Source organism: Notamacropus eugenii, chromosome 1, assembly GCF_028372415.1.
Source record: "Notamacropus eugenii isolate mMacEug1 chromosome 1, mMacEug1.pri_v2, whole genome shotgun sequence".
NCBI classification, from domain to species: domain Eukaryota; kingdom Metazoa; phylum Chordata; class Mammalia; order Diprotodontia; family Macropodidae; genus Notamacropus; species Notamacropus eugenii.
Window position 1 is genome coordinate 541205984 of NC_092872.1, and position 14292 is coordinate 541220275.

The 14292-nt window shown below is 35.0% G+C and overlaps 1 protein-coding gene across 2 annotated transcripts in view; it reads right to left on the reverse strand.

Annotated features, from left to right (window-relative positions):
* Positions 1-14292, reverse strand: part of FEZ2 (fasciculation and elongation protein zeta 2) — a 62201-nt gene that overhangs the window by 26867 nt on the left and 21042 nt on the right. For both annotated transcript variants that reach the window (XM_072634153.1, XM_072634152.1), the window contains exons 3-5: positions 13496-13612; positions 6805-6946; positions 5470-5738 (exon numbers count right to left, since the gene is read on the reverse strand). In XM_072634153.1, coding sequence (XP_072490254.1) covers positions 5470-5738; positions 6805-6946; positions 13496-13612 — 528 coding nt within the window. The remainder of the gene's footprint in view (positions 1-5469; positions 5739-6804; positions 6947-13495; positions 13613-14292) is intronic.

Here is a 14292-nt window from a genome sequence, read left to right on the forward strand (position 1 = left end):
AAAAGAAAGAAAAGAAATAGAAATACTACTTGAAACTATCCTAAGAAACACTAAACACAAGCTTCAATGGCATTGAAATCAACAATGGAGTTTTGATGTGGCTCAGTATCAACATTTCTGAGAAAATACTATAATTACAAAATGTAGCTTATACACTTCAAACTCTACTAAATGTTATTTTTACGCTGAATATGGGAGAACAGATAAGAAGGTTAACCATTTTCTAGAACCAGTTATGCAAATAGCAATTTCAATTCACAAAAAAAAATAGCCAGAGTTTAATAAACTACCTATTACTATTTCTGGAATCATAGGTTTCAAGTACAAACCATACTCTTCACATTTAACATTTGAGAAAAATGTAAGAAGTAAGCACTAATATCTATGCTATATCCTTATACCTGACCAAAGGTTTTGCACTAACAGCAAAGCAAGATTTTAAGAAGCAATTTCATAACACTGAATCACCTGAAAAGTTCACAATCATTCTAAGACTATTTCATTACAAAATAATAGAAAAACTGAGTGTTTCTTTATCAAATAAACTTCTTAGCATAAATGGTATAAAGCAGAGTTGCCTAATGTCTCCAATTTTAACCAATCCTTTATATACCACAATGCGGAAATTCACAAGAGGCCTACGAATTGATCTAAGGACAAAATTTGTTTCTTTGCAAAGCATTCTTGAAATGAAATCAAGGGCAGAGCCAAGATGGTGGAGTAAAACCAGAGACTCCCTAGAGCTTTCCCCCCCAAATCCTGCCAAATACCTGTAAAAAATGACTCAAACAAATTCTGGAGCTGAAGAACTCACAGAATGAATGACAGAGTGAAGCAAATCTCTAGCCCAAGACAGCCTGGAAGGTCAACGGGAAGCATATATCTCGCAGTGCTAGGAGCAACATGGGCTGAGCAGGCACAGATAGGACCTGGGCAGGCCTCAAGAGGACTGAATCTCTGGCATCTGTGGCAGTGTCCAGACACAACCCCAAAATGCCAAGGACAATTTGGAAGGTCAGTGGAAAAAACCTGTCAGAACTGTGGGAGACAGTAGAGTGGTCTGGCCCTAGCCCCAGAGTGGCAGGGTGGGCGGAGGAGGCCCAGGCAAGGCACAGCAGCAGTAGGGGCAGGAGCAGTGGCTGTTTCTAGAGCTCTAGGCCTGCAGATTGTGAGGAGAACAAGAGGCACGTAGTACACCCTTCCCACAACCCCTGAAAGCAGAGAATTACCTTGGCAAAGAGCTCAACAGTCAAGTAAATGGCTGGAGAAATGAACACAAAACAGAAAATTAATTAGACTGTAGAATCTTACTTTGGTGAAAAGGAATTCCAAAATACACAACAAAGTCAAAGCTTCTACATCCAAAACCTCCAAGAAAACTATGAATTGGCCATGGAAGAACTCAAAAAGGATTTTGAAAATCAAATAAGAGAAGTGAAGGAAAAATTGGGAAAAGAAATGAGAGTTACGAAAAAAAATCATGAAAAACAAGTCAACTGCTTGCTAAAGGGGACCCAAAAAAATACTGAAGAAAATAACATCCTAAAAAATTGACTAAGTCAAATGGCAAGAGATACAAAAAGCCAATAAAGAATGCCTTAAAAAGCAGAATTGGTCAGATAGAAAAGGAGGTCTAAAAGGTCACTAAAGAAAATAATTCCTTAAAGATTAGAATGGAGTAGATGGAAACGAATGACTTTATGAAAAATCAAGAAATTATAAAACAAAACCAAAGGAATGAAAAAATAGCGTACAATGTGAAATATCTCATTGGAAAAACAACTGACCTGGAAAATAGATCCAGGAGAGACAATTTAAAAATTATTACACTACCTAAAAGCCATGATCAAAAAAAGAGCATCATCTTTCAAGAAATTATCAAGGAAAACTGCCCTGATGTTCTAGAAACAGAGGGCAAAATAGATATTGAAAGAATCCACCAAATGCCTCCTGAAAGAGATCCCAAAAGGAAAACTCCTAGGAATATTGGAGCCAAATTCCTAAGTTCCAGGGTCAAGGAGAAAATATTGCAAGCAGTCAGAAAGAAGTGATTTGAATATTGTGGAAACACAATCAGGATATTACAAGATCTAGCAGCTTCTACATTAAGGGACTGCAGGGCTTCGAATATGATATTCCAAAGGTCAAAGGAACTAGGATTAAAACTAAGAATCACCTACCCAGCAAAACTGAGTATAATGCTTCAGGGAAAAAATGATCATTCAATGAAATAGAGGACTTTCAAGCATTCTTGATGAAAAGACCAGAGCTGAAGAGAAAATTTTACTTTCAAACACAAGAATTAAGAAAAGCATGAAGAGGTAAATAGCAAAGAGAAATCATAAGGGACTTACTAAAGTTGAACTATTTACATTCCTGCATGGAAAGATAATATTTGTAACTCTTGAGACTTTTCTCAGTATTAGGGTAGTTGGAGGAATTATATACATAGAAACAAAGGATAAGTTGAATATGAAGGAATGATACCAAAAAAATAAAATTAAGGGGTGAGAGAAGAATATATTGGGAAGAGAAATGGAGAAACAGAATGGGACAAATTATCTTACATAAAAGAGGCAAGAAAAAGCTTTTTCAAAGGAGGGGTAGAGGGAGGTGAGAGTGAAAGAGTGAACCTTACTATCATCACATTTCACTTGAGGAGGGAATAACAGGCACACTCAATTTGGTATGAAAATCTATCTTCCACTACAGGAAAGTAGAGAGAAGGGGATAAGTGGGGGTGAGAGAGATGCTAGAAGGAAGAGTAAATCAGAGGAGGGGCTAATCAGAAGTAAACACTTTTGAGGAAGGACAGGGTAAAAAAGAGAGAATAGAATAAATGGAGAGCAGGACAGGATGGAGGGAAATATAGTTTGTCTTTCACAACATGGCTGTTATGGAAGTGTTCTGCATGACTACACATGTATAACCTATACTGAATTGCTTGGCTTCTCCGTGAAGATGGGTGGGGAGGAAGGAAGGAAGAAAAGTTGGAACTCAAAAGTTTTAAAAGCAAATGTTAAAAATCGTTTTTACATGCAACTGGAAAATAAGACATACAAGCAATGGGGTATAGAAATCTATTCTGCCTTACAAGAAAATAGAGGGGATGGGGATAAGACAATGGAAGGGTGTGATAAAAGGAAGGGCAGACTGGGGGAAGGGGTAATCAGAATGCATGCTGTCTTGGAGTGGGCAGACGGGAGAGATGAGGAGAAAATTTGGAACTCAAAACCTTGTAGAAATGAATGTTGAAAACTAAAAATAAATTAAATAATTTTAAAAAAGAAAAGCATTCTTACTTGCCTTGCCTTATCTTTAAAAAAAAATCCATTCCTATATTAATCACTACGCATTTTTAAAATGAAAAGTAAATTTTATCATTTAACAGAGAAAGGTATTTGAAGGAAGAAATTTTTAAACTATGAGTAATATGAATATAAAGTAATAAGTGATTTGTTTCTTTCAATATATAACAAAACATACAGCCAAATTTCCAAAGCAGTATTTTTCTTCAGTGCAGTCATGGGGGAAGGGGCAGTGCAATAGAAGGGAAGTGGGGCTGAACCCTTGTATTAACAGTACTATCACTGCTCAAAATATTTTTGGAACTCCTCTCTTGGAAATGCTTTCTGCGCCAGTTTATGAGTCACACAAGAAAAATCAGTCCCAGGTCCTGTCTTCCTGTCTCTGTCTAAAAGTGTCTAGGCATAAAACTATACTACATGGAAAAACAAACCAATTTAAGATCTGGCATTTAAATCAGTGAATCAGCTGATTTATGTAGAAGTACCTACACTATCACCTCTGCTGATTCAAAAAACTAGAAAACAATAGTAATTCACCTTTGCTGCCCACAACCTTCTCCCCATCCAACCTTCCCTATTCTTTCATAGTTATATTCTTTATAGATAAAGTTGTAGGTATGTTCACATTCTGAAGGAATCTGGAAAATAAATCCTTTCTGTAAGAAAGCAAGAAAGCTAGACTTGTTAAATAATATTCCCTCTTTAAATACACAAACTGTGCTGCAAGATTCCCTTTGTCAATTTCTATTTTTGCTTGAAGAAAATATCCCTGCAGCAGAGACCACCTTGTACTGAGACCAATAATAGCACAGTATTTTAGGTGATGTGATACTTTTGTTTGGATTAACATCTCTGTGGCAGCACAGTAACTCAAGAATTGTGTTTCCCCTCCAGGAACTTTAATCTAGTCAATGATTTGTATTTGTGTATCACAGTACTTCCTACCTAAACTAGCTGAATGAGACTGAGAATATAGGAATGGAACCCATAAATACAAATCTAGGTTATCTTGGGGGTATGAAATATTCTCAAGATGGAGGGTCAGAAAGATTTGTGCATGCAACAAAGGAAAAATAAGCCTATTTTCATACTCCCAAAACTGAAGAAACATTTTTTTGATACAAACATAATTTCTCAGTTATTATTTTATAGGAGAAATATGGGAAAATACTGCCAGGACAGAAATCTTCTAATGAAACTCCTATTCACACCACACGCAACACCAAATATCTACAGAACAGAGTTTGAGAAATGCTGATTTAGTAACTGCATTTGAGGGAAGGAACACCCTCATAATTTAGATAGACCTATAATTTATATTATAGCAAACTATTTAACTGTTTTATAACTTTATCTTTGTTTTTTACTCTAAAGTCACACTCAACAATGAAATAAAAAGGCCAGTTCACTTCAGGACAGCTGATCCTCAAGTAAGCATTTTTACTCTCAAAGCAAAGCTGGCTCTTCTTGACATTTAGTAAGACAATGCTAGTGAGTATGTTGGAGTATTTCAAAATGGTTCCAGGAGAAGATATAGTCAAAATGGGGCAGGGGTATGGATAATAAGAATAACTACTTAAGGAAAAACAGACTGCAGTCTCATCAAAGGAAACTGCAGGACTGCTCCAGAAACACAAAAGCACTAGGAATAAGGCTCTGGTATTACTGGTGCCAGCAACTCTCAACCTTTTTCCATCGTGAAAGAACCAAACTGATTTGCCAAGTGTTTTATGTGGGATCTCTTCAAGTGGGATCATTTCCACTAGCAAATGCTGCCTCATAATGTATTTTAACTATAAAGACTAACTGAAATTATAAAACAACTGTGTATTTTTTAGATTTTGAAAAATGTGCTACCTCCCTAATGGTTGCTTCTTGGACTCTCCTTCCTTCTCACCAATCTCACTCATTCCTATCTTACTTCTCTATGCTGGGCACTCCAGTTCATCTCTTCACTAAGAAAAAAGGGTTCAGGACCAACTATGGCAATTCCTCTGTGAGAGATAGTTTTGTTTTTTGTATCAAAGTAACAAACTCCTTCATATTTATTACTTATAGTACTCCTATGGTTTCAGAGTGTCATGAAGTATTACTGACTTAATCCATATGTAGTCAGAGATGAACATCCCCTAAGAATATGAGAGCCAAACATCTCACTTACTGTTCCAGGCATATGACTTTTCTCATTCTTGCCATTCTGTGGGCTGCTATTTTTCAGCTTCTTTTTCTTTTTTGCTGTTTCTTTGTGTTCCTTCTGTTTGTTTTGAACTTCAATAAGGACAGAAATAAAGCTGTTTTTCACTTCCTTTTCAAACTCTAGCTCATCTCGAAGAGCCAACTGCTGAACCAACTCTTCAGAGTAATCTTTGATGGCAGTCTCAATTTCTTCTAGTAGTTCATTTAATTCACTCACTGAGAGCCTTTTTACCCCTGTAACCAACCACAAAGCACAGCATATTAAGATAAAATGATTTCCAAAGAAAACCATACTATGCCTAATGCCAAAAAGCAAAAGTGATTACCAACAACTAAAATAACTATTCATTTTTCTGGGGGAAAGGGGCACTTGTTTAAATTTCTGGTTGGCAGTCTTCAGTAAAGGCCAGGTGGCTTGTCAGACAAGTAAGCAGATACATATAAAAAAATTAGTTGCATGTCTAAGTCAATTTTTCCCATGCCTGATAGCTCAGCTGGGAAGTACAAAAAAAGAAGGAAAGAGTTGAGGAAAATACCTGTTGACAAGAAACCACAAGCAATTTAGCAGAAGCCAATTTTAGGGGAATAAACACTAATTAACTACATGTACCCAGAAATTCTCAATTTTCTATGAGTGTTTTTTTTAAGGATGAGAGGATAAAAGAAACCACTCAAACACCTGTATGGAAGAAGCCCAATTACATGCTTTTTCTCTACACTTCCAATAGCCACCACATCTTCCCAATACACTGTGGGCAGAGAAGAAATGACAATAAAAATAATTTACCAAACCTGAGACAAACTATAGCAGCCAGAAGAATTCAGTCACTCTATTGCATCACAGTTCATCTGTATGTTGGAGTCATATCCAGAAACAATGATTCCACTACTCACCATGATATTAAGATAATCCAAAGAAAATTGTCCATGAATTTTTTAGTCCTGCATTTCTCAAAGTATACCTCTGTCCAGAAACCAAACAGCCACAAAAAGAGCTAAGTTTCTCAACATTGTCTACTGTTTGGAAGGTCAGATATACAGAAATAATTAGTTAAGCTTCCAGGTAATCAGCACCTAAATAATCTCAAACTGGCTATACATGTTTAAAAGCTATTCAGAGTAATAAGTTATTAAATTGTATTACATCATTATTTTATGTATTCTATGGTTCTAAAATATTCCAGGAGTAATGACAGGAGAGACACTTTTAAAGATAGAATAGATCATAAATCAAATCTACAGAAACTATCAGGCAGGAGAAAAACAGTTCAAAGACATAAATCTAAATAAGGTTTCTTACTCTCCTCATAACTGCTTGTACTAGATCTCTTAAGGGTTTGAATTTCCTGGGAAAGCATGGAGAGACGGTCTGATTGTGTTGGGGTTTCATCATCTTCTGGATCAGGTGATTCTTGCATCATTTCTTCTATTTCTTCAATAACCTTTAAAAAGATGTTTTATTATTTTAGTAATATTTACTATTTTCACATGTTATTATCAAAGATGTTTAATTAAAAGATGCATTATTAACCACAAACCAGGAAAAAAAATCCCTATAACATATACTTAAAGAGAGATTAAAGTGTAATTATGGTAAACTATTATCCAAGACAGTGACTGATATAGAGTGTCATGGCTAATCACACATTCTGACTAAAAACATAAGACTAAGAGCCATTGTCCAAAGGAAAACTGATCAAAAGATGCAGGGGAAAACAGCTCTCAAAAGAAATGCCAAATAGTAATAACTGTGCGAGCTTGGCAAGTCTGAGCTCCAAGTAGCCACAGTGTTCCAAGGAGTTCTCTAAGACTATACGTTACTGACAGAGCAGATGTACTGGTAGCAGGAATTTCCCCACTAGAAGTTCCCTGTAGCAGTGAAGTTATAGGTCTAATTACTCTCACCCAAATCATTAAGAAATGAAACTCAAACCAAGATAACTCTGAGGTTTCATCTCAAATTAGCAAAATTATTAAAATAGTAGCTTGCACTTAAATATCACTTCAAGGTTTACAAAGCACTTTATATATATTATCTCACTTAATTCTCTCAATTCTGTGAGATAGGTGCTGTTATTGGCCAATTTTACAGATGAAGACACTGAAGGTGAGGGAGGTAGTAATTTGGCCAGAGTCAAACAGCTAATGTGTCTGAAATAGAATCTGAAATCAGGTTTTCCTTACTCCAAATTCAGCCTTCTATCCACTCTGCCACCTAGCTGACTCTCTTCTGAAAAAAATGACAAAAAAACAGGAAAAGTCAAGGTTGGAGGGGCAGTGAAAATATATATACACTAAAGCATTACTTATGAAAATGTGGACTGCCCCAACCATTCTGAAAAGAATTTTGGAATTATCCTCTAGAAAAGTGACAAAAATATCCATACCCAGAGATCCATACCCAGAGGAAGTCACACAGAATGATCCCATATGTACTAAAATATTCACAGCAGCACTTTTTTGTAGTAACAAAAAACTGGAAACAAAACAAATGCCCATTGAATGGAGAATGGCTAAACAAATTGTGGTTCCTGAATGTAATGCAATATTACTGTATCAGAGAAATGAAGATATGAGTGATGGAATGCTAATAAAGCTGCCCCCAGCCCCAACATTCTAACTTCCTTATAAACCCCACTGAATAGCAGGTCCACTGTCCCCACCTAGCCACTCACGCCCCTGACATATCTCAATATCCTCACTTCTTTACATATGTCTCACTGCTCACTAGAACAACAGGTATGTCCATGAACTCATGTTTCTCACAGAAATAGCAGGCATGTGCATTTGATGGAAAAAAAAGGAGGGAGACATATGTGGAAATAAAGGGGACACAAAAACCAAAATCAAAATTGTTTTTATTAAAAAAGAAAATAACTATATATGCTACTAATGGATTACCAATTTTCAAAGAATTAGAATACAACAAGATGCACTTAACACCAAAATTAAAGTAAATGTAACTTAATCTTTCCATGACAACTCAATAGGCTGCAGGTCATAATTATGATATTGGCATACATGTGCCAAGGTGACAGTTAATAAACAAAAAAATTCTAGATGGACAAAATTTATAGCATACTACAACTTAATATTCATCAAATCCTTAGGACAACTCTAAAATTTTTAGAGCTAAGTGATCTTAGAGACCATCTAGCCTATTCTAATCCATCATTTTACCAAAGGAAATATCTGTGGTTATTCATTCAAATAAAAACAATAAAAGGACTCCAACAATATAAAAGCCAAAAAAAAAAAACTTTTTCAAATAAAACATGATAGAAGTTCCTGTGGAGCAAATTATCCCTTTAGCAGCAAATATATATATGTAAAATGTGAAAAACATAGGGACACAATAAATTTCTTTAGGCAGACGCACTGAAACAAGATTGGGAATCATTTTCTGCAAGACTTACAAGCAGATTTATAGGTCATAACAGAACACAAACTTAAAAAAATCAATAATTTGCTATTATATTTTAAGGTGAGCACAATGCTTCCAACATGATCACTTCTGCTCAGACTCTTAATACAATATTTTTGTCCTGTAGTCCACCATTGAGTCAAGATATATGAACTTAGAAAAATGTCAGAGGAAAGTCACAAAAGTTATACAGCTGTTGGAAAATAATATTTTGGGAGAAGATTCCGGGAAGATGACACAGTAGGTCAGAAAATTTCAAGCTCTCAAGATTTTCCTCTGCAAAAGAGATAAAACAGCACCTCAGGGCAAACAGAAAGGTAAAAATAAATAAGAGAATGAGCAGAACAGGGTCCTCCTGGGACAATGGAGATGATATAAAGAACTGGTCCCAGTGAATAGTAAACACCTCCAGGCTAGGGACCACTTAAACAACAAGCAGCAAACTCTGGGGTTAGCTGGGCTGGGAGGCTAAATGTGCTTCAGCTCCAGCCATAGGAACTTTTTACTCCTAGGACTGTGAGGGGAGTTGGGCATCTGAGCTGGGAAAGTTACAGGGAATCTCTGCTGAAAAGGAAAGCCAGACCCAGCTGTGCTGCAGAGAAGCTAGGAGGATGAGAAGAAACCAGCACATCCTTGGTGAGTGCAGAAGCAGTGGGTGGGGCAGGATGCTGCTGGCTGTGGGCACTTTCAAAAGGCTAGAGGTACTGGTTTGGGTTCAAGATCAGAGTACCACTAAAGGAGGATCTGAGGCCAGAGGCACCAACCCCATGCTCCAGGTCTATAGGTGATTACAAAACTTAACTATTAAAAAAAAATACACAAGCAAAGGAGAAGGAATCCAACCACAGAGAGTTACTATGGGAATACAAAAGACCAGGATTTGTCTTCAGAGAAGGACAGTGAAGCAAAAAAACCCTCTTCTACCCCTAAAAGTAATGTCAATGTTCACCTGCCCAAAAAGAATTCATAGAAGAACTTTAAAAAGACTAAAAATCAAATGAGAGAGACTGACAAAAAACTTAAAAACGAAAAACAAGAAGATTGTGAAAAGAAAGTCAAATAATTAGAAACGGAGATCCAGAATCTCAAGGAAGAAAATGACTCCTTGAAAATCAGAAGTGGGCAAGGGAAACCAATGAAGTCATAAGAGTTCAAGAAATAACAAAATAAAATATAATGAATGAAAAAATAGAATGTGAAACATCTCATAAGAAAAGCAAATGATCTGGAGGACAGATCAAAAAGAAAAAACATAAGAATAATTAGATTACCTGAAAAGTTATGATCAAAAAAAGAATCTTGGAACTACAATACAATAAATAATTAAAGAAAATTGTCCTGAAGCATTAGAACAAGAGGTGAAAGTAGAAATAGAAAAAAATCTGACTATCACCACCTGAAAGAAATCCTACGAGGAAAACCCACAGGAATATTATAGTCAAATTCTGAAACCCCCACCTCAAGGATAAAATATTATGAGCAACAAGAAAAAAAAACAATTTACATAAGGCAGTGCCAAAGAATCACACAAGACCTTGCAGTGATAACACTAAAAGACCACAGGTCTTGAAACACTAAATATTGAAGAGCAAAACAACTGGATTTTCGGCCAAAAATATTATACCCAGCAAAAATAAGCCTAACTCCGAATGGAAAAAAAAAATGACCATTTAATGAATTGTCAGACTTTCAGGACTTTGCTATTAAAAAAAAAAAAACTAAACTTAATGGAAGATTTGACATACCAGAGCCAAGAAAAACATAAAGTACAAAGACCAATTACAAGGGGCTCAATAAAGGCAGACTGTTTACCTTTTATGTATATAAAATGTAAAACATATGTCTAAGATTGTTATTGTAATTGTGTAGTTCCTAAGAAAGACTGGGGTAGACCTGAGCATGATATGACTTCAAAAAGTAAAACCTTTCAGGAACAGTTAAAAAGAGTAGTTATCTTATACAAATAAGGTATAAGAGGAAGAACTGATAAAGAGGAATTAGATGGCAGAGAACTGTTAGGTCTAGAAACTTATTTTCACTGGAAAGGGTTCAAGAGGAAACAATACATATACATCTAGAAGAGTATAAAAGTCTTCTAAATTTAGAAAGAAATACTAAGGGGATAGGGAGGGGAAGAAGATAAAGGAGGAATCTTTAGAGGGGAGGGTGAGAGAATAGGTTAAAGGGGGATATAAAAGGGTGTTTAGATTAATGGGAATGGGAAGATAAGGGAGAGATCTTTAGAGAGGGGGTAGTTTAAGGAACAGGAGGGCAGGGTAGCAGGTATAAGTAAAGTTGAGGAGTCAGAAGGGATAGGAAATAAGAGATACACATAAACATAAAAACAAAGATTAAGAATAGAACTTCAGGGAAAATATATGTTTATGTATGTATGTGTATAAATGTATATGTGTATGCATATATCAATATCTATATATAAATACATCCATGCTTAATTGTAGGGGAGTGGGATGGGAGCGGGTAGTTGGAAGGGGAGAGGAAGAAGGAAAAAAAACAAAGTAAAAAGTATATAGTATAGAACAAAAGAAAACCTAGAAGGAAGCAAAGATGGACAGCTTTCATCACAACATATAATATTCAATATGTAGGCTTTCTTGAAATGGAAATGTATTGCTATATATTTTGAATCCTCTTTTACATTCTGCTGTGACATGTTTTCTTTCTTATTTCATATTTAAGTTTATAACATGCTTCTTTTCCTTTTCTTATTATATGTTTAAATTTTAGTATTCAAGTCTAAAATTTTTTAAAAATTTTAAAAAGAAAATAATATTTGTGAGGAAAAGCTATTCAGGGAAATGCAATTATTTGAATGGGGGAAGTAAGAGGAAAGAAAGAAATCTATGGCAAGATTTAATATTCTCCAAGTTTATGAAGGTTAAAATATAAAATATTACGTAGTCTACCTCCATTAGGGAGCAAAATAGGGATAAATCAATTTAATTTAAAACTAAAGGAATTACATTAATTAGACAAAGGAATTTTGCTATGATAAGCATTGCTAAGTATTCTAACAGGTTATTTTAAAAAGGGTGTGGAAAGCTGTGAAAAGTCTGTGAATTGTCTTAAAATTAAGGGAGATTGTGAGATTGTTTAAAATTTATTTGCCAAAAAAGACTACAAAATTTAAGGTCCTATTTAGTCCTGTAATCCTATATTAGTGTTCTAGAAAGTCTTTTCAGCTAAGATTAGATAAACTTTTTTTTAATCAGTTACCTTTTAACCATTATTTTGCTTTTATTATTCACTTTCTTTCCAGGTCCAGACCTACATCTATCATCAGTGTGTGTAAGGATAACCTAGAAGAAGAAAAAGGTCTGATCACTGTACTTCCTACTTTCCTCTAAGAGGTTCACAAAGTGGATGATACTGCACCTAGGGGGCACTGGAATGATTGAGGAGGGCAGTACTAGCCTCACGTGTAACTGCAGGGCACCAAATAAAAATAAGGGAGGCAGTAGAAACGCAAAGAAAGAAGAGAAAAAAATTTTGAAAAATCTTTCATGTTTCATCTGTTGTGCAACAAAGTTAAAGTCATAGTGATTACATTATTTTCCAAATAAACGCACAAAATGCAAGTTATAACTGATCAGTTGTCAAATCCATTGACAGGTCTTAACAAGCAAATGTTGGCAGATGAGCATGTCGCACATTGTCAGGAAGTCCAGCATGCATCAACAAGAATATGTGCATGTCAAGACTTGTTTACAATACAATATGATACGATTTTATGTCACAATGTTGCACCATCAAAATTTCAATACAGGACAAAAAACACAAATTTACAATAAATTATTAAATTTAAGATATCATTTTTTTATAAATATTTTATATTTTTTTGAAATGATGTAAATTTCAAAAAAAACCCATCATTAAATGGTTAAAGAAAGTAGATTTCCAGGGATTCCAGGGAGGCACTAAGTAATTTTTTTTAAAAAAGGGAACAGTAGGCCAAATAAGTTTAAGAACCTCTGATCTATATTTCTTTACCTCTGTCCATCCACTCAAAGGCTTCAATGAATAGTAGAATTCATATGCTCAGTATCCATGGCAAATATGGTTTGAGGAAAAAGTCTCTGCACTATATTTTGATGTACACAGAGGTGGGAAGACTAAGTAGAAAAGGAAAAAGCTTCATCCAGCTGACTCACAATGCAAGCAGGACTGGCATTCTGTAATATTCCACAGAAAATGTTCACTTCTTTCAAAAGCACTGAGTGAATATTTCTGATTCATGCTGATGAATTCTATCCAAGGCTTAATCAAACTGAATATTCACTGTAGGCTTACTGTAGTTTATCTACTTTTCAGAAAAACTAAGCAGCACTCATAATCTAGGATTCTAGTGTCAGTGTCAAGAACACTATAAAATTAGACCTTCAATATGAAAGATCCACATAGTACATATTTTCCTGATTCTAGTTTGGGAAATAAGCACATTTAAAAATAAATTAATTAAAGTCCAACAACTAATATCCTAAAGAATTCAATGAAAATCATTTTTGATCTTTACTCTGACTTTTACTGATAAATATTTTCTTCATACCTGATCCGCTGTGAAAAGTGGTTCATCATTGATGCAAGAGACTATAATCGAATGCATATCCAGTTGTTCCCTCAACTCTTCATCATCTGAGGTATCAAGAATCAAATTGTCATTTATCTAAAAATAAAAACACAAAATAAAAAAGGTATTACGATTTTTTATAAAAAACAAAATCTTAGGGGGAAGAAGTAGCAGAATGAGCCAGAAAGGAAAACATTTTCCCGCAATTCTTCATTCAGAGGCAGAAACAATATGAAACGAAGCTCAATTGATTCAGAGGGAGCATTAGCCTATACGTTGTTTTTGTACTTCAACTTGGAAAAAGCACATACTAAAATTGTTGATTTGAACTCCAAAAAGAAATAAGACAAAGAAAAAGAACTGACTGCTAGTAATGGGGAAAAAGAAATATGTTGTGACTAATAACCACAATAAGAGAAGAGTTCAAAGACAGATGGTTACAGTTATTTTGTGTAGGAAGTGTATAGAGAGTATGAAACTAGATACTTGTAAACTCAAGCTGCTATACAAATATTAATTCAAGGGAAATAAACTCAACAAACTAAGACTACATGTCTCCATTTTGTTGGCTTTGTGCTCACTCAGCCTCTCTAAATAAGCCTTTCCTCTCTTAGGAAAGGATTTCTCTAAATTTCAATAATTCTCATGATGAACATTACTGAAATTAACAGCAGCATTTATCTTTAATCATCTAAAACAAAGGTATCAAACACACTACCTACAATACTTCAAATGCAGCTGAAACCAGATTAAACTGCAAATGTAAAATATTTAAC